The 25,365-nt window shown below is 40.4% G+C and overlaps 2 protein-coding genes across 2 annotated transcripts; both read left to right on the top strand.

The window, feature by feature from the left end:
- The first annotated feature begins 114 nt into the window (after positions 1 to 114).
- LOC144642267 (ATP-binding cassette sub-family C member 4-like) lies at positions 115 to 15,874 on the top strand. Its single transcript, XM_078501246.1, has 8 exons — positions 115 to 153; positions 467 to 846; positions 1,311 to 2,692; positions 2,993 to 3,563; positions 12,440 to 13,007; positions 13,993 to 14,372; positions 14,853 to 15,727; positions 15,804 to 15,874. The coding sequence occupies exons 1-8, from the start codon at positions 115 to 117 to the stop codon at positions 15,872 to 15,874; spliced, it is 4,266 nt and encodes a 1,421-aa protein (XP_078357372.1).
- LOC144643942 (ATP-binding cassette sub-family C member 4-like) lies at positions 15,790 to 21,339 on the top strand. The gene is made up of 5 exons (XM_078503341.1): positions 15,790 to 16,240; positions 16,831 to 17,401; positions 18,782 to 18,918; positions 19,502 to 19,795; positions 19,844 to 21,339. The coding sequence occupies exons 1-5, from the start codon at positions 15,880 to 15,882 to the stop codon at positions 20,461 to 20,463; spliced, it is 1,983 nt and encodes a 660-aa protein (XP_078359467.1). The 5' UTR covers positions 15,790 to 15,879; the 3' UTR covers positions 20,464 to 21,339.
- Positions 21,340 to 25,365: the final 4,026 nt, after the last annotated feature.

The following is a 25,365-nucleotide window of genomic DNA, read 5'->3' as shown; positions in this document are numbered from 1 at the left end:
CTTCAATTAACAACAACATATTTAATGGTATGAAGAAAGGAATTTCGCATCCTCTATGGAAAAGAAAATTTTTGATCACAAAAAGTGATATGCTCTGCAACTGGTAAAATTCGCATGTGCCTGAGTTCAAAAACTGTGACGATTGGTTTCAAGGTTTGCTTTAGTGTGTTTTTCACTTATTTCTTCATTTGAGGCCCGAATCCCAATACTTGGTATTAAATAATCGAAAATAATATGAAATTGAAGTCACTTTTTAAAAGATATACAAGAAGCTCTCCCTCTCCCTATTTGGAATGATTTCTTAGAACTTAGTTCAGTTTCCCTTCTTGGACTTCTTGGTCCCCTTCCGCGCGTTTTGATCTTTGGACTGCCGACCAACCTTATAAACCTCATAAATTCAATGTACCACTTTTAATCATCAGTAAATTAGACTATCGGCTTATATGTATGTTTTTCTGTTATACAGATTCCTTTACTCAGCCAACAGAACTTACGTCAGATCACCACAGGACGCATTATCGACTTAATATCCAATGATGTACAAAGACTCGAGGAAATCCCAAAATGGTTGATTTTATCATGTGCATCGTTCTTTGAAGTCCCTGCTGTGATCTTTTTATTGATTTATCTGATTGGATGGCAAGCTCTCCTTGGCGTGTTATTTCAGCTCCTCACTGTTCCTTACATAGTTTTAGTATCTTCTCTCGCTGCTGAATTACGTCAACGGACCGCTGACGTGACGGACACGCGCATGTCATTGCTGGACGAGCTGGTACATGGGATCCGTGTTCTCAAGACGCATGCGCTAGAGCGGTACTATGGAGACAAGATCAAGGACGTGCGAAGGTAAGACAAGAAAACATGCATGCAGCAGCAGAGAAATATATATCTACGTTTTGAGGACTAGTGACGCCTATGAAACGTAAAATAAAAATGCTGTTGAATAAGAATGAAAAAAAGGATGCCAGCATGGTTGTCCCCAAAACCCAAAAACAGTTACCTTCTTTTCTTTTCTTTGTAAATTTATCATCCATGCAAATTTTGTTTTACAATTTATAGCTGCCTTTACAGCCTTTAGATATGTTTTGTGTGCGTAACGCATTTCACTATTTAAGCATTTTACGAGAAAATAAAACTCTCTCAGTTGTAGGTCACCCCTTTTGTTTAAAATCCGTTAGCTGGTGGCCTAAAGCTGCATGCTAAAACCTATGAGCTGAATTCCAAACTAAATCCAGTTAGACGACAACCGTTTCTTGGAATAACGTGCGCATGGATAATAACTATCTACTATTTACTTTTTCTGATTTCAGGAAAGAGGTCCGGATCATCCTTCAAAAGAGCGCCTTCTTGTCGACTATCGAGAGCCTGCAATTTTCCGTAACTCCCATAGCTACATTTCTCTCTGTTTTGTGTCTGGTGCTTACAGGCCGACAACTGACACCTGCTGACGCCTTTATGTTACTCTCCTTCCTTCATGTTCTGCAGATTGGGCTTAATATAAACATCACATATGCCATGCTATCAGTATTTGAAGCTTTTGTGTCGCTGGAAAGAATAGAAAACTTCTTGCTAACAGAAGATATGCGCGGCAGTGGTCTCTTGCAAGGTTCCTTAAACGGGGATATTCTTAAAGATGAAATTGGCACTAGTTACGCAGTTATCGCTACTAACAGGCTACTTCAAGCTTTGCATCCAACAGACAACAGAAAGGGACTAAGTATAGAGCAACACGATGACCAGTGCAATGTTCAAGAACGAAAGCCAGCCGGAGAGGGATTTAAAGGAATTCTAAAAATGTTATCAGTGTCGGATTTGACGTGCAAGGCAGGTAACTCGAACGAAAAGTATCTTCTTGAAAATGCCAGTTTTCAGGCGAAACAGAACACTCTTACTGTCATCACAGGTCATGTTGGCAGTGGCAAATCAACGCTTCTAGCGTCAATTGCAGGCGAAGTTGCCGTATCTACGGGAACAATAACCTGCCCTGGAAGTATTGCCTATTTCTCTCAAACCGCCTGGATTTTCTCTGGAACTCTTCGCAACAACATCTTATTTGGAAACCCATACGACAAAGACAAATATTTAAACGCAATCCAGGCATGCGCCTTAAAGGAAGACATGGAACGATTTTCAACTGGTGATCTAACATTTGTCGGAGAACGCGGCGTTGTGTTAAGTGGTGGTCAGCGGGCTCGTGTCAGCCTGGCACGCGCAGTATACGCTGATGCAGACGTATATCTATTGGATGATCCGTTAAGTGCTGTGGATTTGAAAATCGCCGCACACATATTCAATCACTGTATACGTCAGCTGCTCCAAGACAAGATAAGAGTCATGGTTACCTACGCGGAAAGCCACATGAAGGCCGCTGACCAAGTTGTGGTATTGCACAAAGGCTCTGTGCTGGGGAAAGGCAGCTTCTCAAAGCTAAAGGAAGGCAGTGTCCTGAGCACTGTTTTAGATTCAGTCGTTACTAACATTGAGGATCGCAAGAGGTCTAAACAGGACCAACAGGAATCTGTCGAGCTGTGTCTTGGAACTGTTGATGATAACTTGGGCGAGTGTTTAAGTCTTTCTGAGGAAGACCGTGGCATTGGCACAGTCTCGTTGAAACTGTATTGGGATTACTTCAGAGCTGGCATACACGCAGTAGCAATCGTTGCAATGATCACTCTGTTTCTTGGAACTCAAGGTAAATATAAAAAAAATGAATGTTTACGTGCAAATAATCTAAGTTCAATCTGCAGAACATCGAAGATCCGTTGCGTATGTTGTGCGTTTTAGTGCGTTCTTGACCTCACATGGCCTAGTTTATTTTCTAGGGTTAAATTCCAGTAAGGATTTATGGTTCGGTGATACATTTCTTCTCTTTTTCTATTCACAACTTTCCTTAAATCATTCGTAAAGTAGACATTATTCCGCGTGGAGCGCGCGAGAATCCACTCTCGAGTATCTCACACTGTTTATTTTGTTTTGTTTCTCTTTCATTCAGTTATTATGGTGTCTTCAGACTTCTGGCTTTCTCACCTGACCACGATGCCTTGGGAATACCAACACGACGTGACATCCCTGAGTGTGTATGGCGGTCTCGTCTGTGCAGCAGTTGTTGTGATTGTAATCCGAGCTTATCTTTTCTTCCACGCCTCTCTCAGATCATCTGAACGCCTCCATGATAAAATGGTGACTTGCTTACTTCAAGCTCCCGTTTTATTTTTCGACACGAATCCTGCCGGAAGAATACTAAACAGATTTTCTAAAGACATTGGATGCATTGATGAAGTGTTGCCCAAGACCTTCCTCGTTGCTATTCAATACTTTCTCTTTGTGTGCGCAGCAGCGTTGGTGCCGTCCTTAACGAACTTCTGGATAATTATTATTACACTGCCCGTTTTTTTAGCTTTTGTGTTGTTAACACGTTACTACCTGAAGACATCCCGCGAGTTAAAGAGATTAGAATCAATTTTCCGTACTCCAGTCTTCTCGCACTTTTCAGAGACCATGGATGGCCTGGACACAATTCGCACAAGAAAAGCTGAAGAACAGTTTATTGACCAGTTTTACAGGTAAGCACTTGTTTTATTTCAAATCCTGTCTTTACCCTAGTCAAAAAAAAGGAAGATTTGACACCGTGTTACAACGGCAAAAAGTCTCTTGGTCAGCGGTCAACTTCAAAAAATACATGACCTCGAAGAACTGTACACCTGAGCCTGCGATATGGTCATGTTATTCTGGTCAGCGGAAACCTTGTTTTGACAGCTGTCAATTGACCATAACATGGACGTTCAATAACAAACATACAAGCGTTAACCTTCGTTAGGATATGATAAGATGACATCCCCCCTCGCGGGTTGCCTTGTGACTCCCCTCCCCCTCCCCGAGAGTCTGTACGGGAGAGCATACGCTCACCCGATAACCAAACTTTTTCGGCTTCATGGTTTTACCAAATTTTCTTACCCATGGTGCTCCGCTGGAGCGCTTCGCGTGCTGGAGCTCTTCTAATATTAATATGCTGCCTTTGCGCTGGATATCATCTTGTTGGCCAACAGTCATTGCTGGGCATAAATCTTACCGTTAACAGTCAAAGCAGTCCCTATTCATCTGCGCTTTAGACGTCGTCGCTTGATCTGCTTTTCGGCACGAATGTTCGAGGCTAGCGATGGAGCTGCGGAGCTGCAGGGAGTAGCGTGATAACGATCGCCCTGTTTCCCCAACATTTACTTTGCAACATCCATGCACAGAGAACCTTATAGACGACACCGTGTCTAGAGGGTCTTTAGGTCTCACTAAGTGAGCCCTAGGAGTTTTGAAGACGGTGTGTACGCTTTGTTGATGTAGGCAGAAGGTAGACCAGCAGTAGACTTCAATCCTCCGCGGGTTTTTTGTTAGCTGTTGTTCTTTTTTTGTGAGCTTTTGAACAAACGGACATGGATATCCCTTAAAAACAACTAGTGATGACAATAGTTCTTTTCTTCAAAGATAACTGATGGTTTCGTTGTGAGGTGTTTGACTCGATCGTATACAGCTTTTAACGATACATGTAGCTGAGGATGGTGTGAATCATAGGCTCTAGGTGTTGGTCACAGTTAGTGGCCTTCCTGTAGGTCAGAATTCCTTCTTAGTCTGTTGTAACTTCGGCAATACCCGGATTATTCTCTAGTTAACGTACTGCGGTCTATACGGCCCTATAACGTTTGGTTGGCTTGTACTGATTGTTTTTTGACTGATGGTCGACCCGAAATAAGTAAAGTTGATAACAGTGTAGTTTGATTTGCCTGTCAAATCGGCGGCAAGTAGAACTGGATGTCAGCCAACTTCACTTCAAGCAAACGACCTCCTCTGAGTTCCTAAACACTGCGAAGCAATAGGTTGCGTTGACGATACCGAGCGTTCCGCAATTGCTTATCTGTGATAAAATCTCCAAACGCTCCATTATTCACAAACGAAATATTAGAAACACCTCTGACCTTCACCTACCTAAACTGAAAGGCTTGCTATGGGCCAACGGACCTTCAAACATCTACTAATAATAATAATAATTGCTAATTATAAGCCATTTTCTTTCTTCATCCTCGTTATCTCTGTGTGATGAAGTCAGTGTGTCGCTCGGCTCCCAGTCATTCCAGTTCGCTCCTAATCTCTCCCATTACACTCTTCCCTTGGTGTCATGGGCACCAGTGACCTTGTTTTTCGTTCCTCCTGTTGCCCAGGCCATTCATTTCATTCATTCATCCACCGCACCAGTCAGCTGCGCCGTGTAATGTGACTTCCACCAGTAGTCTTCTCTCATTTTGTCACGTATCAATCTCCCTTGGTAAGCCAAACAATACACCAGTACAATAGGCAACGGCTGGTTATAAAAGATGAACCAAAGTAATTAAAGAATCTCTCGATAATATCAAACGTCTCAAAAGAAAGAAAAAGCCGCAACAAGCCTTGTAATGATCAGTGATCACTTAAGTTGCTGTAAACCACATCCACTGTTTTTGTACCATGGCTGGACTGGATATCGCCACAGTAATGGAACACGAATCTGTTTCGCTGTTGTCGTGTGCCGATACAACTCGGTTTTGTCATCATTGATCATCAACGATCTGATCATCCATTTCCTCACCGCGTCTGCACTTTTCCTGCTTGTTGCATCAGCTGGCGGTGTTCGTGGTCTCGGTCAGGCGTTCTCCGCGCATGAGCATCAGGAGATATGTTCTCGATCTAGCTGGACATTTGACGGGCCTGCACGAGCCTGAGGTCTCCCAGTTCAGTCGGGGACCCCATGTCGCGCTGACTTCTATTATTATGTTCATATAGGTATATTTGTGCATTTAATAGGCCATTTCCGAGTTACCCTTTGCCTCTGCTTCAAAACGAGTCAACGTAAGAAACCATTCATATGAAAATGAGTTTCACCTACAGGCCCATTTTAATGCAAATCGAACTCATTTTCATTTGAATGGTTTCGCACTTAGACCCGTTTTGAAACAGAGGCAAATAGTAACTCGGAAATGGCCTATTTTATGCCATTTTTATATCAATATTTTGTATTTATATTGTGGTAAAATAGTCTTACATAAGGCTGGACTTGCACGCGAATTGTCATTCTAAGTATTGTGGTTCGATTCATTATTTTCGGTTTTGTTACAACGGGACTGACTGTATTGTTGATGATTTTCACAGACATCAAGATCTACATAACCGTGCGTTTTCTTTGGTAGCAGCAAGTGCCCGATGGTTTGGAGTTAGAATTGACTTCCTGAGTTTGGTTTTCATCGCTGTAGTGGCGATGGTTTGCATATTTCTTTCTCACAATGCAGGTAAGTTGCAACAAAACTCAGGGTGACATTCATAATGTGGTTATTTTTTTAAGTTTCTTTTTAGGTCAGAGACCTAACAATGGAGACACTAAAATAAACTTTACCCAAAAGAAATAAACTTGACAACATTTTAAGCTGGAGTAAACATACAAACTGGATTGAAGATTTATTTTATTAAGATCAAAGTTAAACAAAAAACACTTGAACTGTCCGTTAAGATAGCTCTGTAAACAAATCAAACTACTAGGAGCTCACATCGACGAAAATCTAGATTCACCCAGCATATCCGCGAGTTATGCATTAAGGCCAGTCAGAAAGTCGGAGTTCTTTTTCGTCTACGCAATTTAATACTTTGCAAGGCCAAGCTATTACTGTATAAGACGTTTATTTGCCTCAATAAATACACTGCCACTTAATATGGAATTTCTGCATGTAAGGCCAAAGGAAGCTCGAGCGAAGAACGAGCACTTATAGAGCAATATACAGATCCTACTCTGACTCTGAAATATGAAGAACTCTTAAGACGTGCAAATTTTCCTACGCTGTACAATAGGCGTCTACAAGATACAGCCACGCTCATGTACAAGGTAAAGAATGGTCATGCACCGCCCAACGTCTCCATGCTGATTAACACTGATTTTTTTATACCACACGTTCCGGTAAAAACCTAATCAAATATCTCGAGGCGTTTTTATGGTCTAAATGAACAAAGACCTTGATGACTACTCGCCCATACTGGCAACTTTCAGAAATAAAATCAGAAAATTAAACCTGTCAGATTTGTGGACAATTAAAGTTACTACAATTGCTGTAAGCTCTGTAGCGAGTTACTCACAAATTAGTTAGGGGCCAATTTTAAGCATTGGACGCTGTTTTTTTAACCATTTATATTGTACGTTTTATTTCTTAGTTAGGACCATTTTTCAAGGTATCTTAGGTACGTTATTTTAAGAATTGTAGGTGTCCCCAATTAGCCCGTAAGGGCTAAACACAAAGACACATGAATAAAGTCTTAATTATTATTATTATACTAATTCCGTGCATTATCACTCCTTTTCTTGCAGCTTTGGCCGGACTTGCCCTTGTGTATGTGGTAAAGACGATAAATTTTTCTCAAAAAGCTGTGCGGGAGTTTTCAAAAGTCGAGAGCTTCATGACGTCAGTAGAGCGCGTCATCACGTACACTTGCCTCGACACAGAGCCTGGATACACGGCAAAAGCACTGCAAATGAAGAACTGGCCACGTGATGGTCACCTGAGATTCAAGAATGTTGTATTGCGATATTATTCAGGTGGACCACAAGTGTTGAAAAACTTGAGCTTTGAAATTCAAGGAAAAACAAAGATAGGAATCGTCGGTCGAACAGGAGACGGAAAGTCGTCCATTGTAGCGGCGCTTTTGCGCATGCCCGAGGCCGAAGGCGAGATCCTAATCGATGACGTAAGCGTTAAAAGTGTTCAGCTTCAAGAAGCTCGCCGATGCATTTCAGTTCTTAATCAAACCCCTGTACTCTTTAGAGGATCGATTAGAAAGAATCTTGACCCTTTTCAAAACTTCAACGATAGTGAACTTTGGAGTGTGGTTGAAGATGTGCAACTAAAAAGTCTGGTTGAGAGTATTGAGGGACAACTGGACTATGAGATATCGGAGAGAGGCGGAAACTTAAGTGTTGGCGAACGGCAGTTGCTGTGCTTAGCGCGTACTCTGTTGCAGCAAAATACTATCGTCGTCTTAGATGAACCAACGGCTCACGTGGATCCAAACACCGAAAGAATCATCTGGAACATTGTACACGAGAAATTAAAACAATCCACTGTCATCACCATTGCTCATCGACTTAACACTGTCAGACACTGTGATTTGATTCTGGTGCTAAAGGAAGGCCAGGTGGCTGAGCTGGGCACGTATGATGCACTGCTTGGTCGGGAGGGAGGGGTGTTTCACAACATGGTGAATTCGCAAAGTCAAACGCAATCTTAGATGGCTTGTATTTGAGGCAATTGCCTGATTGGTTCTGTCGCGTGCAACTACTTTTAAAGAACAGAATTCTACAAAGAGTCATTTTCTTGCTGAGGAACGAAACAGTCAATTCGCTGTCGTATGAGCTTAGAATTTATGGCTTCTGTGTCAGTACAAAGTTATCATGAGAGAGACAAATTGTCAATTGTCTTTAAAGTGTTTTTTTTAAAAAAAATCCTTTTATTACACTGATAAATTGTATTTAATTTACCGAAGTATTTTTTTTATTTGTATTTAATTTTACCGAAATAACAGTTCAAAGATATTATAACGTTATAACCAAAAGACAGCCAACTTATCTCATAAGATGATCTGAAATAAGCAAGCGCTAGACTACCCACTCAAGGCATTATTCTCTCAAAGAAGTGTCTTAAAAACCACAACAACGAAATACCCAGGGGGGGAAGCAACTTCCCATACATTCTCTTATATGAAATCTGAGAGATGCTCTCACAACTTGCAAAGCGATCATCGGGGTGGTAGTCAGCGAATGTCTCTAAGGCGCATGAGCAGCACCTTTCTTTGTGAACTTGCCAAAACAATAACAACATGGGACCAGTGAGAGAGTTCGATTATTTTTTTTTATGGAAAAAAGGAGAAAAAACTTTTCTCCCCCCCCCCCCCTTTTTTTTTTTTCTCCTTTTCCCTCCCCTCTCTTCTAAAAACTACACCATACGAAATTTTCGGATAATCACACTGGTTTTAGATTTTTTGTTAAGAGAATCGAAGCCCTTTATAATAAGTGATTCCACGGCATGGTAGTCGCGATTGCCATAGCTTCCATTTCGCGGGAAAAGACTGCCTGTTTCATCATCGACCAAAAACCGCTTACTACCTCGTAAATTGATCGCGTTGCAAGTTGTGAGAGCATCGCTACTCGGTCCCAGACCTCGTTTCTTCCCCCCCCCCCCCCCCCCCGCCCTGGAAATACCAGTGAAGACAATAGTCCAAAATTAAAAAGAAAAAAAAAAAAATGAAAAATCAACCCGGTAAAAAAGAAACAGCCAGCCCAGTCTCCCCGCTACCCCCGACCAGCACGGTTGCGGTGTATGAATCTCTGTGTTCTCATTCTATGCATGAGTAATGCACAGTTATTTTGTTCAATTCCTCATAGTCACACAAAGAACGAAATGCGCACAACAGCAGTTATGAACAGAACAACTTTAAAGTTGTAGGCATATTAATTAAAACACATAAACGACTGTGAGAAAATCTTAGCTAAAGTGCATTTCTATCAAGAAGAAACTTCTGCTATCGGGGGCACGTTGCGACCACATTCAAAAAGCATTGTTTGTGGTGTTCGTTTATGTATTGTATGTGATAGATTGTTCAATCAAGCCTGAAGGGGTGTTAATATAGGGTCCTTTTATCTTGAAAATGTGTCCGCCATTTGCCGATGAAGCACAAATGCAAAAGATCTGGCACTTTGATAGTAGATTTCCATATTTCTCATAAGCATATGAACATATATGATCAGTTAATATTTTGTACAGCATCCCTCATGCATGAACCGTGCATTATATAGTCACACATAGAATGAGATTCTCACGGAAAACCCGGCAGTCAAGCATGAAACATGTTTAAAATCATGATGAATGTTTGGCATAATAACTAAAGTAAATGATTGGAAGAAAATCTTGACGAATGTTCATTTAAAAGAAGATACTTTTTGCTATCGGGGACACTTTTGGATCAAGATACGGTAAACCCCAAAAAACGAATATTAAAAAGAAAAAAAAAAAAGATAGAAAAAAGGGGAGTTAGAGTTATAGAGGGTAAAAATAATAAAAAAAAAAAATGAAGGGGAATCGAAAATGGTTCGAGTTAGCGGGAGGTTCGAGTTACTGCGGGTTCGAGTTATCGGGATTCAACTGTACTACATTTAAAAGGCATTGTTTGATTGATGGTTGAATCTAGCCTAAAGGGGCGTTAATCTGTTAATATAAGAGTTATAGAAGCGTGAAGTTTACAATGAAAATGCGCCCGCCGATCGCAGGAAAAGCACAAATACAGTACACAATATCTTAGCTCTTTTCAATAATTTCTAAATTTAAAGCAATGCGAAAACACAAAATTCGTAAATCTCAACCAACAGGTTTTTTATCAGTTAGTACTATCCCACAGACCAGGCTCTCGTGCACCAAAAGCAGTCAGGTGTAGAATGACTCTCTCATCAGCAACCAAGCATAGAACGAGACTCGAAGTTTTAAGCATAATTACCAAGTATTAGATTGGGAGGAAATCTAACCGAATGTTCACACGAGCGGAGTTTTCATTTGTTTCGTTTGGGCTGTGATATCAACACATACTAAAGGCATTTCTTTGTGATGTTTGATGGTAAGTTACTAGGGATCTATCTTAGCAAGTACAGTTTAGCTGAGTTCACTAAATGAGTCACGCGCGATTATTCGGAGATAATTTCTGGCTGATTCCTACACATGGCCCTGTTTACATGCTCAAGTTGGCGTAGTATTCTACGTTATAGTTTCTTACAAACAGGCTTTTCTTCGAAAAAATAAATAAATTTGGTAAAGATGGCTGTGTGCCATAAAAGTTTTGTCAGCCAAGAACGAGTGATCGATCTTCAAGACCACTGTCACGAGAACAGTCAAGACAGTCAAGCTTCTCTGCCTGGCTATTTCTCCTAAGCCGGACCACTTTTTCAAAACACGAAATTTTTCTCAGTGATTCACTGAAGTCTAACCCCTAGCGACTGTCGCTATTTCAACTAGTTTTTGTTGAAAGCTAGTATGTATTTAATAGACTGTGACCAATGAAATCGCATTGTGAATATTTAATAACGTCCAGTAAGCATTAAGTTATATAAAGTTTCTACATAAATCATAACCACTATATATTTGTATTAAAGGAGAATTTTCTTACCGCTGGAAAGCGCCAAATATGGGAAAGAAAATCATCGTAAAATAATTTTCTTATTAGATCGACTTTACTGGGTAGGGAGTATCGCTGTGTGTTTTTTCCTCAAGTTGTATTTTGACTCGCGTGCTGAAGGCTCTCCAAAATACTGCAAGACAATTTAACATATAGATGTAAACAGTGCGATACTGCACATAAAAGATGTCGAATGATATATATTTCTTGCAAGATGGGACCTTTATTTGAGCTTTAAAATTTTTTTTAATTCGACTTTATCGTGCCGTAAGAATCGAGTCACGCCTCAGTGGTACGCTAGCAAGTCAGAATTAACATATGCGCTCCGTTTAGATTTTAAAGATTGTTTTAAAATTCCTCAATATTTACATGTAGTCAGAAAGGACAGCCCGCTCGCGGTCACGAATAAAACATAGGAATAAGGAAGCAAAGAAAAAAGACAGAAATTCAAATCAGTAGGTCTACGAAGTTTTCCTAATAGTCGAAGGGCTTGTTTACGAGTACCTCGATCAGGGGTTGTTTGAAGGATAAGTAGGGAGGAAGGGCATGATCTCAGCTTAGTTTCCGAGGTGATTTTTTTTTTTTTTTTTGCGTCGTTCCCCTCCTCCTCTCATGCCCCCGCCTCATCCCCCTCCTCCTCACAGTCGATCAGTCTGCCACGTCCAGTCCCCCCCTCTTCCATGCGGAGTCGACAGTCGGTCACCGTCGGCTCAGGAGAGGTGATTATACTGTACTGTACACTGTAGTCCGCACCTTCAAGGGAGGGAGAGATTTTGTTTTCACACTTGATTGTTTTAAAAAACCAATCAAACTCTATCCTGCAACGGAACTCTTTCGAGAGAGAGATGGGTTTTCAATTTCACCATTTTGCACTGCAAAATTTCACTTTTTGAATTTGTTTGGGATAAATTGACAATTTAAACGGGGTTTTACAATAATGATCGTAGTTAAAGCTGGTCGCTTACAAGAGAGGTCACAGGGAGAGCTTCAAAGAGCTTTAACCCACGAAGATTGCCAGCAATTATGCAGGACGGAATTGCATAAAAAGAATTTCGGCACTCGTTAAATTTCAAATGTATAATCCCGTTTATCATTGATTAACAGCTTATACCATCAGCATGGAAACTTAAATTGCATGACAATATTAGTTAAAAATTCAGTGAATAAAGGTAAGAACAAACGTTTAAACTTTACCTCCAGTTTTGCTTTAACTTTATAGAGCAATGCCACGTAAAAGTTACAAAAAGTTGGCGAGTGATGAAGACGACAATGATGATGACGATAAAAAGAACTGTCACCCAGCGACAACTGCAAACTTTCTCTCTATTCTTACGTTTTGGTGGATGAATGGTCTTTTCAAAACAGGAAGCCAGCGTCCCTTGAAGCAATCTGACTTCTTACCTCTTCACCACAAAGACAGGACACGAGAACTGACTGAACAGCTTTGGAAAACATGGAATAACCATGTGCAAGAATGTAACAAAACTGACGGAAGGCAACCTAAACTTTGGAAATGTGTTTCGAAGACTATTTCCTTGCAAGAACACATTTTCCCTCTCTGCGGGTTATTACTGGACTCTTCATGTCGCGTTATTCAGCCTCTATTGCTTGGATTAATCATTCATTTGTTAACATCAAAAGAAAATCGCAGTTTCATCATATACACTAGTGCCATATCGCTGGTTGTATGTTGCCTACCGTACCTCTACACACATTTCATAGCGTATAAATACGAAATCATTGGTATGAGGCTGTCTAGCGCCCTAAAAGGCATTATCTATCTCAAGGTAGGTAATCGACTAAAAACAAAAACAAAAAGAAATAAATAGATGGTTAAGGCAATCAGACATTAAATTGAGTAATTGCATAAAATATTTCGTGTACAGCCACGGAGCAAACACAAAGTCAAAGCAACAGTGTAGATTACTTTCCGGCTAAAATAGCTCATAATCCTTTGCACCTTCAAGAACAACATATTTAATTTAGTGCTATGAAGGAAGGATTTCGCATCCTCTCTGAGGAAGAAAATGTTTGATCATTGTTCACAAAAAGTGATTTGTTCTGCACTGCATCTATAAAATCCGCATGTGCCCGAGTTCAAAAATTGTGACGATTGGTTTCAACGTTTGCTATTGTGTGTTTTTGCACTTATTTCTTCATTTGAAGCCCGAATTCCAATACTTGGTATTAAGCGAACATAATATCAAATTGAAGTCTATTTATAAGATATAAAATATATAAATAAATATATGTTTATAGTGGTTATGCACTTAGCTTCATATCTCAACGAGATAGCAAGTTTACAGGCATGCCACTGAAACAGAGGAAACAAATAATTTTAAATGAACATAACAAGGTTAAAAATCCCAACTGGCAGGAGGCAGACCAGTTGGCTATATACAAAGCGTGGTCGAGGATTTGAACTCGGGACAACCGAGAAACAAATCCAGCTAGTGACAGGGGCAGGTCTTGAACCGGGGACCTTCGGATTACAATACCAGCGCCCCAAACCACTCGGCCACGCTTGCCTCCAAATATACAAGATGCTCTCTCCCTATTTGGAATGATCCCTTAGAACTTAGTTCAGTTTCCCTTCTTGGACTTCTTGGTCCCCTCCTGCGCTTTTTGACCTTTGGACTGCCGACCAGCCTTGTCAAAATCCCTGGAACGGGATACAAGGAAACTGGACTACCCCACATTACCCCACTTATAAACAGTTTATAATCATCAGTAAAATTCGACTATCGTTTTCTACTTTTTTCTGTTCTACAGATTCCTTTAATCAGCCAACAGAACTTACGTCAGATTACCACAGGGCGCATTATCGACTTAATATCCAATGATGTACAAAGACTTGAGGAAGCCCCAAAATGGTTGATTTTATCTTGTGCATCGTTCTTTGAAGTCCCTGCTGTGATCTGTTTATTGATTTATCTGATTGGATGGCAAGCTCTCCTTGGCGTGTTATTTCAGCTGTTCACTGTTCCTTACATAGTTTTAGTATCTTTTCTCTCTGCTGAATTACGTCAGCGGACCGCTGACGTGACGGACACGCGCATGTCGTTGCTGGACGAGCTGGTACATGGGATCCGTGTTCTCAAGACGCAGGCGCTAGAGCGGTACTATGGAGACAAGATCAAGGACGTACGAAGGTGAGACAAGAAACATGCAGCAGCAGGGAAATATATATCCACGTTTTGGGGGCAAGTGACGCCTACGTAACGAAAATTTGAATAAAAATGTAAAAAAGGATGCCAGCATGGTTGTGCCCCAAATCCACAAAACATTACCTTCTTTTCCGTTTCACCAATCTTGCATTAACTCTTTGTAAATGTATCATCCATGCAAAGTTTTGCGTTACAATTTATAGCTGCCTTACATTTGTTTTTTGTATGTAACGCATTCCACTATTTTAGCATTTTACGATAAAATAAAACACTCTCAGTTGTAGGTCACACTCTTTTGTTTTAGATGCATTGCCTGGTGACCTACCTTATAGATAACGGAATAGGAAACGCTGCATGCCAAAACCTATGAGCTGAATTCCAAGCTAAATCCAGTTAGACGACTTTTTTCTTGGAAATCGTGCTCATGGATGATAACTATCTACTATTTACGTTTTCTGATTCCAGGAAAGAGGTCCGGATCATCCTTCAAAAGAGCGCATTTCTGTCAACTATCGAAAGCCTCCAATTTTCCGTAACACCCATAGCTACATTTCTCTCCGTTCTGTGTCTCGTGCTTACTGGCCAACAACTGACTCCTGCCAGCGCCTTTATGCTACTCTCATTTCTTCATGTTCTGCAGATTGGGCTTCATATCCACATCACAAATGCTATGCTATCAGTATTCGAAGCTTTTGTGTCGCTCGAAAGAATAGAAAACTTCTTGCTAACAGAAGATATGCGCGGCAGTGATCTGTTGCAAGGTTCCTTAAACGGGGATATTCTTAAAGATGAAATTGGCACTAGTAACGCAGTTGTCGCTACTAAGAGACTACTTCCGGCTACACATCATACAGACTACTACAGTAAGGAACTAAGTTTAGAGCAACACGATGACCAGTGCAATGTTCAAGAACGAAAGCCTGCCGGACAGGGATTAAAAAGAATTACAGAAACGTTATCAGTGTCAGATTTGACGTGCAAGGCAGGTAACTCAAACGAAAAGTCTCTTCTAGAAAATATCAGTTTTCAGGCGAAACCGAACACTCTTACCGTCATCACAGGTCATGTTGGCAGTGGCAAGTCAACACTTCTAGCGTCAATTGCAGGTGAAGTTACCGTATCTACGGGAACAATAACCTGCCCTGGAAGTATTGCCTATTTCCCTCAAACCGCCTGGATTTTCTCTGGTTCTCTTCGAGACAACATTTTATTTGGGAACCCATACGATAAAGACAAATATTTAAACGTAATCCAGGCATGCGCACTAATGGAAGACATAGAACGATTTTCGACTGGTTATCTAACTTTTGTCGGAGAACGAGGCGTCGTGTTAAGTGGAGGTCAGCGGGCTCGTGTCAGCCTCGCACGCGCAGTCTACGCTGATGCAGACGTGTATCTATTGGATGATCCGTTTAGTGCTGTGGATTTTAAAATCGCCGATCACATATTCAATCACTGCATACGTCAGCTGCTCCAAGACAAGATAAGGGTCATGGTAACCTACACCGAAAGCCACATGAAAGCAGCTGACCAAGTTGTGGTTTTGCACAAAGGCTCTGTGTTGGGTAAAGGCAGTTTCTCAGAGCTAAAAGAAGGTAGTGTCCTGAGCACTGTCTTAGATACAGTCAATACTAACATTGAGGATCGGAGTAGGTACAGGAAACAGGATCAACAGGAATCTGTCCAGCTGTGTCTTGGAACTGTTGACGATAACCTGGGCAAGCGTTTAGATCTTTCTGAGGAAGACCGTGAAATTGGAACAATCTCGTTGAAGCTGTATTGGGATTACTTCAGAGCCGGGATGCACGCAGTGGCAATCGTTGCAATGATTGTTTTATTCCTTGGAACTCAAGGTAAATATTCAAATACTTTGGCTTTTACATATCTGGGCTGTAACTAGAAAGAGGCAAGACAAGGCACTTGCCTCGTCTTAATTTTTACCCAAAATAAAAAAGCAAAATATGTTTTGTTGGGAAAATAATCCCCAGTTGAACAATATTGATTTTTCTCAAGAAAAACCTCATGAAAAATATCTCTGAAAGCAATTCAGAGCTTCTTGATTTCAAAATTTTATAAAGGGCATGCCCCCAGAACCCATGCCCTATCGAGATCTTGCCTCGTCAATGGCAAAGGCCTGGTTACGGCCCTGCATATATTCCATCGGCTCCATCTACAGACCAACGAAAGATCCGTTCCGTAGGTTTTCCGTGCATCCAAGGCCAGATATATTTTCTTAATTTCGCATTTATATTTTTTTAAGGTTAAAGCCCGGTAGGAATTTTTGATCATGATACGTACTACGAGTTCTCCATACCAAAATTTACATGCATGAAACCTGTGGTGAAGGTACAGGCTACACCAAATGCTTGAGTATCTTGTTCTTGTGGTAAAAAATATCTTGCTTGTTTCAAAATTCAATATTTATGTTTTCTCTTCCGCTCAGTTATAATGGTGTCTTCAGACTTCTGGCTTTCTCACCTGACCATGATGTCTTGGGAATACCAACACGATGTGACATCCCTGAGTGTGTATGGCGGTCTCGTCTGTGCAGCAGTTGTTGTAGCTGTAATCCGAGCCTATCTTTTTTTCCACGCCTCCCTCAGATCGTCTGAACGACTCCATGATAAAATGGTGACTTGCTTACTTCAAGCTCCAGTTTTATTTTTCGACACGAATCCTGCCGGAAGAATACTAAACAGATTTTCTAAAGACATTGGATGCATTGATGAAATATTGCCAAAGACCTTTCTCTCTGCTATCCAGTACCTTCTCTTTGTGGGCTCGGCAGCGTTGGTGCCGTCCATAACAAATTTCTGGTTATGTTTCGTTTCATTGCCCATCTTTTTCGCTTTTGTGTTATTAACACGTTACTACCTGAAGACATCCCGCGAGTTAAAGAGATTAGAATCAATTTGCCGTACTCCAGTCTTCTCGCACTTTTCAGAGACCATGGATGGCCTGGACACAATTCGCACAAGAAAAGCTGAGGAACAGTTTATTAACCAGTTTTACAGGTGAGAATTTTAATTTCCTTTTAACCAGATTATAAACAATATTATGACCATAACATATAACAAGGCTCTTTTTAAATACAGCTGTTTCAATAACCCTTGTCAAAAACACAAACAATCGGGACAATCGGGAACTTTTAATAAGCTATTTTTAGTTGCCGGAAAAACATAGAGCTTACTCCAGAGTTTATTTCACGGGTTACAGAACTCAAAATACATGGTATTTGTCCTCTGTTTCAATATGCAGACAAGTAATAAACTTCCTATGAATTTGAGTTTATTCATTAGGGATAAAAACAAATTAGCTGAGGGTAGATCACCAAAGCGTTTTAGGCCGTTTTTATTCTTGTCTGTTCTGTGTTTTTTCGCTTTTTTGCCTTTTCTTGTTTCTTTTCTTTCTGTTTTTTCTTTCTACTATCATTTTTTCACAACCATTTGTGCAGTTTTTACTAAATGGTTCCGTTAATATGTTTTAATTATAAATATATATTATTATTAGTTAATTTACAAGCGATTTAAACCACATTTTGAATCAGAGACAAGCAGTTAGTTGAAAATACTGTACCCATAAAACGTGGTACAGTGGTGGGACCAAATATCAGGCGCGTAGCTGAGGTTTTTGGAAGGGTGCTCGTATTGACAGGAATATTTATTGGGGGGGGGGGGGGGGGGGGAGGAGTTTATTAAATACGAGCGCCGAAGACGCGAGCCTCTAGGGGGGGTCTGGAGGCATGACCCCACAGAATATTTTGAAATCTAGAGGCCCAGAAATGCTATTTTCAACATTGTGCACGTCAATATTTCAAACTCGATGGAGTGTAAAATAACACTAACTTTCCGGCGTTTTGTTAACTTGATTCATTCATACATACTATGAATACATGTAACTTGGCCTCTCAGTACGTAACTACGGCTAGTTTAGCGAGGCTTTGTCCTTGTTAATCCTTGCAATTGTCGAAGTCTATATCCCCCAATATTTGCTTAAAGCTGAGAAATCAACAGTTTGTGTTTTCAATCCTCCATCAGTTATTGACCTCCAAATGGTGTTCGTTCGAACCCCTCGAACCCCCCCCCCCCCCCACTACGCCCCTGAATATAAAAAACCAAAAATAAGTTTAGGTTTCGTATCTTACAGTCTTGAACGTTACAGTTATATCTCTCTGTCAAGTCAAGCGCGAGAAGAGCGCGCTGGCTGTGGTCTAGCAAACAGCCAGCAAAAATTTACTAATCGCAGCCGGCTTGCGTACTATCTGAAAGGTATAATAACTTCTAAGATTGTTCGGTTCCCTAACGTTTTTTTATTGTTTCTGAATAATATTCCTTACTATTCTTTACTTCCGTTCCATTTCCGAAAGATATCCTTTTTACAAATTGTTTTAACAGACATCAAGATTTACACAACCGTGTGTTTTCTTTGGTAGCAGCAAGTGCCCGATGGTTTGGTGTTAGAATTGATTTCCTGAGTTTAATTTTTATTGGTGTGGTAACAGTAGGGTCGATTCTTCTCTCTCAAAATGCAGGTAAGTTGATGCTGCGGTGACAGTGAACACTGAAAACAAACTTTATTTAAAGAGGGTCTGAATGGGGTTTAGTGTTATTCGCCCATAATTTATAGTGTGCCATTTTTTTTATGTTTACTGTTTCCGGAGAAAATACTGTTTAGTGTTTGAAGGGGTCTTCGTGAAAAATTTTAGCATTATAACTTTTTATCTGCTCTTCGAAATACGGATAAAATACTCGTGAATTTAGAGATAATTTTCAGATTTCTCCTCGGAAATCTTCGGTAGTCTTCGGAAATCTTCGGCACTCTTCGGAAATCTTTGGCAATCTTCGGAAATCTTCTGATATGATCGGAAATCGTCGGAAAATGGATGAACTTCTTTATATTCTAAACAAAATAACATTGGCCTTTTTGGAACCGTTTTTGTTTCTTTGTGGATAAAATTTACTGTTACAATGAACTTTTTACTGCCTAAAATTTAACTGTTTCAGGTTGCAGAGCCAAAAAAATGTGTTTAGTGTTATCGAAGTACCCCCCTTCAGACCCTCTTAAAAATCCACCTGAATAAACTGTTTTAAACATTCCTTTTCTTTTCTTTGCAGCTTTGGTAGGACTTGCCCTTGTTTATGTGATGAAGACAATAAATATTTCTCAGATAGCTGTGCGGGAGTTCTCAAAGGTCGAGAGCTTCATGACGTCAGTAGAGCGCGTCGTGACGTACACAAGCCTCGACTCAGAGCCTGGATACACGACTACAGCACTGCAAATGAGGAACTGGCCACGTGATGGACACGTGATATTCAAGAATGTTGTATTGCGTTATTATTCAGGTGGACCACAAGTGTTGAAAAACTTGAGCTTTGAAATTCAAGGAAAAACAAAGATGGGAATCGTTGGTCGCTTTGACCGGGCCGCTGTTCGTGTTCTCCGTTCCCCGGTGGGAGGTCGAACAGGAGATGGAAAATCATCCATTGTAGCGGCGCTTTTGCGCATGCCCGAAGCTGAAGGCGAGATCCTAATCGATGACGTAAGCGTTAAAAGTGTTCAGCTTCAAGAAGCTCGCCGTTGCATTTCAGTTCTTAATCAAACCCCTGTACTCTTCAGAGGATCAATTAGAAAGAATCTTGACCCTTTTCAAAACTTCAATGGTAGTGAACTTTGGAGTGTGGTTGAAGATGTGCAACTTAAAAGTCTGGTTGAAAGTATTGAGGGACAACTTGACTACGAGATATCGGAGAGAGGAGGAAACCTTAGTGTTGGCGAACGGCAGTTGCTGTGTTTAGCTCGTACTCTGTTACAGCAAAATACCATCGTCATCTTGGACGAGCCAACTGCCCATGTGGATCCAAACACCGAAAGAATCATCTGGAACATTGTGCACGAGAAATTAAAACAATCCACTGTCGTCACCATTGCTCATCGACTTAACACTGTCAGACACTGTGATTTGATTCTGGTGCTAAAGGAAGGCCAGGTGGCTGAGCTGGGTACTTATGACTCACTGCTGGGTCGGGAGGGAGGGGTGTTCCACAACATGGTAAATTCACACAGTCAAGTATTTTAACGGCTTCAAAACGGTTGAGTTGTTTTGAAAATATCGGCAATAGTGAATTAAAAAGCATCGGGTAGTGGCTTATTGCCAATAGATTGTTGCTGTTAATGTTAGTTAATGGCTTATTGCCTAAACGTAGTTAAGGTATTTTCTTAGTATCGCATTGCGCATCCTTGCCGCGTAGAATTTAAGCGTAATTTTTCTATGCCGGTTGGCTTGCAAGAGAAATAAATCGTCGTTTTCTCTTACAATTACGGTGACCTATCAGTTTTTCTTTTATTTCGAGTGTAGTGATCATCTACTTTTTGTAAAATGAATGTAGACCAATTTCTACTAAGGAAGAATTAATTGTCACCGGAAACGTGAACTTAGACAGTACTCGAAAAAAATAATTGTGGCCTAGAGAACACTGCGTGCTTGGAACATTTTTAATCACTGTCGATCAAAAGTGAGTGTCTTTATCATGAAACATACATAAGATTGTTCCTCCAGTTGATAGCGATGAAGTGCATCTATTGTTGTGTTCTATTGCTGTATTTCACGCTTTGCTTTCTCTTTCACGTGACTCTTCTGTACAAGACTTAAAACCGTGTAATAAAACCTGCCGATTTCCTCGGCGACATCATTGGTCAAATTTAAGTGAATTAGCTGTAAAGAGATGAAAAAGTCAGAGACGAAGAAATAAAGTCACGTGCGTGGAAACTGAGACTTTTTAGACCGTGAGAGGAAAGTACGTGTCCAAGTGCAGCGAAGATGTTTTCTTTTCAAAATAAGGAAGTCGGCTATACCATAATCGCCCTCCCTGAAGATACTTTTACCCCTATTGGAAATCAAAACACCTTTAAGGGTGGTTTCCACTAGCGATGGAGTCGGAGTCGTAACCAGAAGCGCAGCTATAGTGAAAATCAAAGCGACGGAGTCGAAAGCAGAGTTTCGATTCCGCTCATGACTCCGTCGCTTATGGTTTAGTGAAAACTAGATAGTCGGAGTCGCAAGTAGACTGTGCTTGCGACCTCGACAATGGCAGTTTCACTGGATCATAACCGAAGAGCCATAGGCGGAATCTGAAGAAATTGGAAATGTTCTGATTCTTCCAACTCTGATTTTGTTAAGCTCTTGACTCCTGTTATGACTCCGACTCCGTCGCAGAGGATCAGTCAGGTGCTGACTGATGTGTTTAATAAACTGACCACGTTCAGTGAATACAGCCATTTTGTGTGACTGTGCGGCCTCTCGATGAGTGACTATGACGTCACCAGATGCTGTGAATGCCAGATGTCAGCTCACTTTTATTCGTAACACTAGACCCCTGTATCTTAGGATCAAACAACTGATCTCGTTTATCATTGCTATCTGCCACGGCAAAGTTTTCAGTTTTTTCATCAACTACAATCATCCTCGGCCTGTAAAACATTTCACTTTCTTTTTCATGCATGCGCAATTGAAATGATTGGAGAAATTTGTACTGTTGTGGAGTCTCCTAAACAATCCAGGGACTACAAGTCAGCGGCCTAGCATTAACTTCGATCACAATGTGATATAAACCAACACTCATTGGCTTGTAACGCACGGTTTTGTTGCCGTCTTTTCAATTTTGAATATCTTTTTCGCCGTCTCTCCACGTTGGGGAACAGAATTCAAGGTCACTTGGTCTTCTCCACCATTAAACTGTTTTTTCCTCTGAATCTCGTGTAGTCATTTTAAAGCTGGTTTCAGCACCCAATTCCGCTTCCGTCAAACCTTTTCCTTCAGCCACAGATTGTGAGGGAAGTAGTAAGGGGGGTACCGGGTTACCGGGTTACCATAGGGCGCACTAAATATTCAAAATGGTGGCCAATCAGAACGAAAATCAAATAATAGTAAAAAGGGGGTGGGGAAATGTAAAATAAAACGCGTAACGTAGTGATGTGTAAGGTTAAATAAAAGCCGGATGCGAGCAGGTGGAACAAGTTTGCGTTAGAGTTCTCAACTAGTATAAAATAATTTTAAAAATGGTGTCCGATCTCACGTCATATAAAATAATATTAAAAAAGGGTTGGAAATGTAAAGCGAAACGCCATACAGAAACGTAAGGTTGTCTAAGGTTAAAAAAGCCGGTGGTAAACAAGGAAACCAGGTTTTCAATTAAAGACATGAAACGTTATAAGAACGTCATTAGAGCCGCCATCTTGGATTTCACCAACCTCACTGACAGCAAGGCATGCTTAACGACGTACGATTTAACGCTCGGACGTACTAGGGGTGGAGTGAGGTCATAACCTCCCGCGAGGTTTTTTCACTATTTAACAGCATGGATGCTTAAAACTTTCAGTAGCTGGCCATATTTTATACCTCTGGGGATTTATGTCTTTTACAACTGGTTGGTCACGGTTGTTGACGTTCCCATGTGTTTTGGCATGCGAGACCGAAAAAAAAAAAAAAAAACCAAAAAATCTCTCCCTTTTACCCAAATTTCCAGCTCTTAGCCATAATTTATTATTCCTGATTTTACACAAGGCCGAGAGGGATTTCATTTTGGGCTATGTCCATGAAAAAAAAAATGACCGGATCACCCCTTTCTACCGGATGAAATCTTCGCGTTTTCTTAAAAAGAAAAGAAAATTAAGGCATCGCATGCTATATCGAAGGTTTTATGTACGTTGCCAATTACATCAGCAGAATGTAAGTGATCGTTAAGCACAAATTTCGCCCAACCTGAAGACAAACTTGAGGGCGACCATGACCAGCAAACGGGAGTCTGGATCAGTTTACTCTGGTGATCATCCATTACAGTAGGCAAGTTCACATTAGTGCAGCTATCGAAATTTTTGCTCGGAAGCATTCGCAGCGCCTTCTTGCTGATTTCCTTACTGAGTTAATGTTAACTCACGAGACTTCAGTACTTGATAAAGTATGTACTGTGTATTCAACAAAATTGACTCATCAATTATTTTCAGCCATCTCTTCGAAATGCTCGGTACCTATATGCTGAGAGTTCTGAAAATTTGTCAATTAAAGTGAAAAAAATGAATATCTGCAAACATGCTTTAATTATATTTTTATCGTGACTGGCTATATGATACTAAGCCACCACCATTCTTAAGGGTTTTCGAAAACGTCATTATGAGGGCTCATTGCAAAGGATTAAATTTGGAACACCAAAGAATAAGGAACAGCAAAGAATCGCAAATCGTAATGTCCTAGCTCGATCCAATGCAAGTCTCACTGAAGTTAAGTGGTTAGTACATCCGACCGGTGTTTGGAAGGTCATGGGATGGTTCGATTCCCTTCATGGACAGATGATGTTTTGGTTGTCACACGCTCATGACAACAAAAAAAATACATCTTTATCACTTTACTGAGCTTAATATTGCCATCTTTCTTTCTCTTTCTCCAAAGATAAAAAAAAAATGGAATGTTACACCACGAGATTGCAAAATTGCACGAAAAAGAACGTGATTTGTCTCACCCCAAATAATCCCATAAGCATTCGCGACGATACTCTCGGCCCAGGCCACCACTTTCTTTTCGAAGTGAGCTATTACTAAAGTGGGCTTCTAAATACCATGAATACTTTAAGGAATAGAGGCTTAACTTTATGCTGTACATGTGAATATTTAACAAGGTCCTGTTGTTTATGTTAGCGGACCTCCTGCATGTGCCGAAGGCGCGTGCGAGCGGAGCATCCATAGCTTAGAGAAATTGGTAAACCCATCAAGCTTCAAAGATTTGGTGGTCGCCTACACCCGTACGCACGGATTAGTCCTGGGCACGAGGTTGTCCGTCGGTTGCCTGATTCTCAAGGAAAGTAAGGAAACTACTACTGCAAATAAAGCTCACAGTGCAAGTCAAAATAAAGACAACAGGTTAGATTACTCAGCGACACTACACAGCAAAACATCTGAGAGATTTATTATCCAACTGCTCTATTTTGTTGGTCTTTTTTATATGTAAGTGTATCGAAACCTAAGTGCGTAAATTTGGTGTTTACGCCTGAAAACAAAAATGCCGCTCTCGTTCCACAGCTAAACAGTTTAATTTTAATCTTATTCGTTTTTATTTTATTCGTTTATAATCGAAAGTACGATTAAGCTTTAGCTAAATAATTGTGTTGAAACGAAGCTAATCTTAGCATGGACAAAGTTCAAGTCCGCTGAAGTAAAGGACAAGACCTAGATTTAGTACTAGATGTAAGGTAATAAACTCTACTGGATTGCTTTGCTTGATTTTATGACAAAATATGTTTTTACTTTCTGGACGCAGTTTCGACGTTTTGTATCGGCTAGGTTTGGATCTTTCCGTAAAATAATTTACCGCTTTTGCCTTAATTCCGTCTCTTCAAGTACATTTACGCTTACATGCATGAGTATTTTGGTTACCCTGAGTTGGTTTCATTTTGTTAAGGGTGTAATGATTATCTTTTGCCGTAAGTTGATTTTCCTTGGCCGTGTGAGTTGTTTGTTTTTTATCCCTTGCCGTGATGTCCTCTCAGATGCGAGTTTATATCTTGTTGCTTTGAGTTTATACCGCTTTCCGTATTTTTTCGCAGAAGAAATTCATACAGTATATTTAAGTGACGTTTTTAGAAGCTTTAAACGACTACAAAGCAGAAAGCTCGACCAAAATTAATTTATTTAAAGTTAACTTGTTCTGAAAATTATGTTTACCCCATTTAGCTCAAGCGCGAGCCGTGAATCAAAGTTTTTTTTAAGTAATTTCGAACTACATGTAATTTCTTTTACACTAATTAAATAACACTACACTTTTACACTTATATGTAAAAGTTCTTTAAATTGTGCAAACGGCAAGAGATAAATTTTTTGATTCGTACGTGACCAGCCCAATGGAGTGCAGTTAAAATTTTAGAAACAATTTGGTTGGCTAGAAAAGAGAGACGGGAGTTAACCACGAAATATATTGACATCTCTATTAATA

Source organism: Oculina patagonica, chromosome 2 (genome assembly GCF_052425735.1).
Source record: "Oculina patagonica isolate OP01 chromosome 2, crgOcupat, whole genome shotgun sequence".
Taxonomy (NCBI): Eukaryota; Metazoa; Cnidaria; class Anthozoa; order Scleractinia; family Oculinidae; genus Oculina; species Oculina patagonica.
The sequence above is the reverse complement of the archived record's forward strand: the minus strand, read 5'-3'. Positions and strand labels throughout refer to the sequence as shown.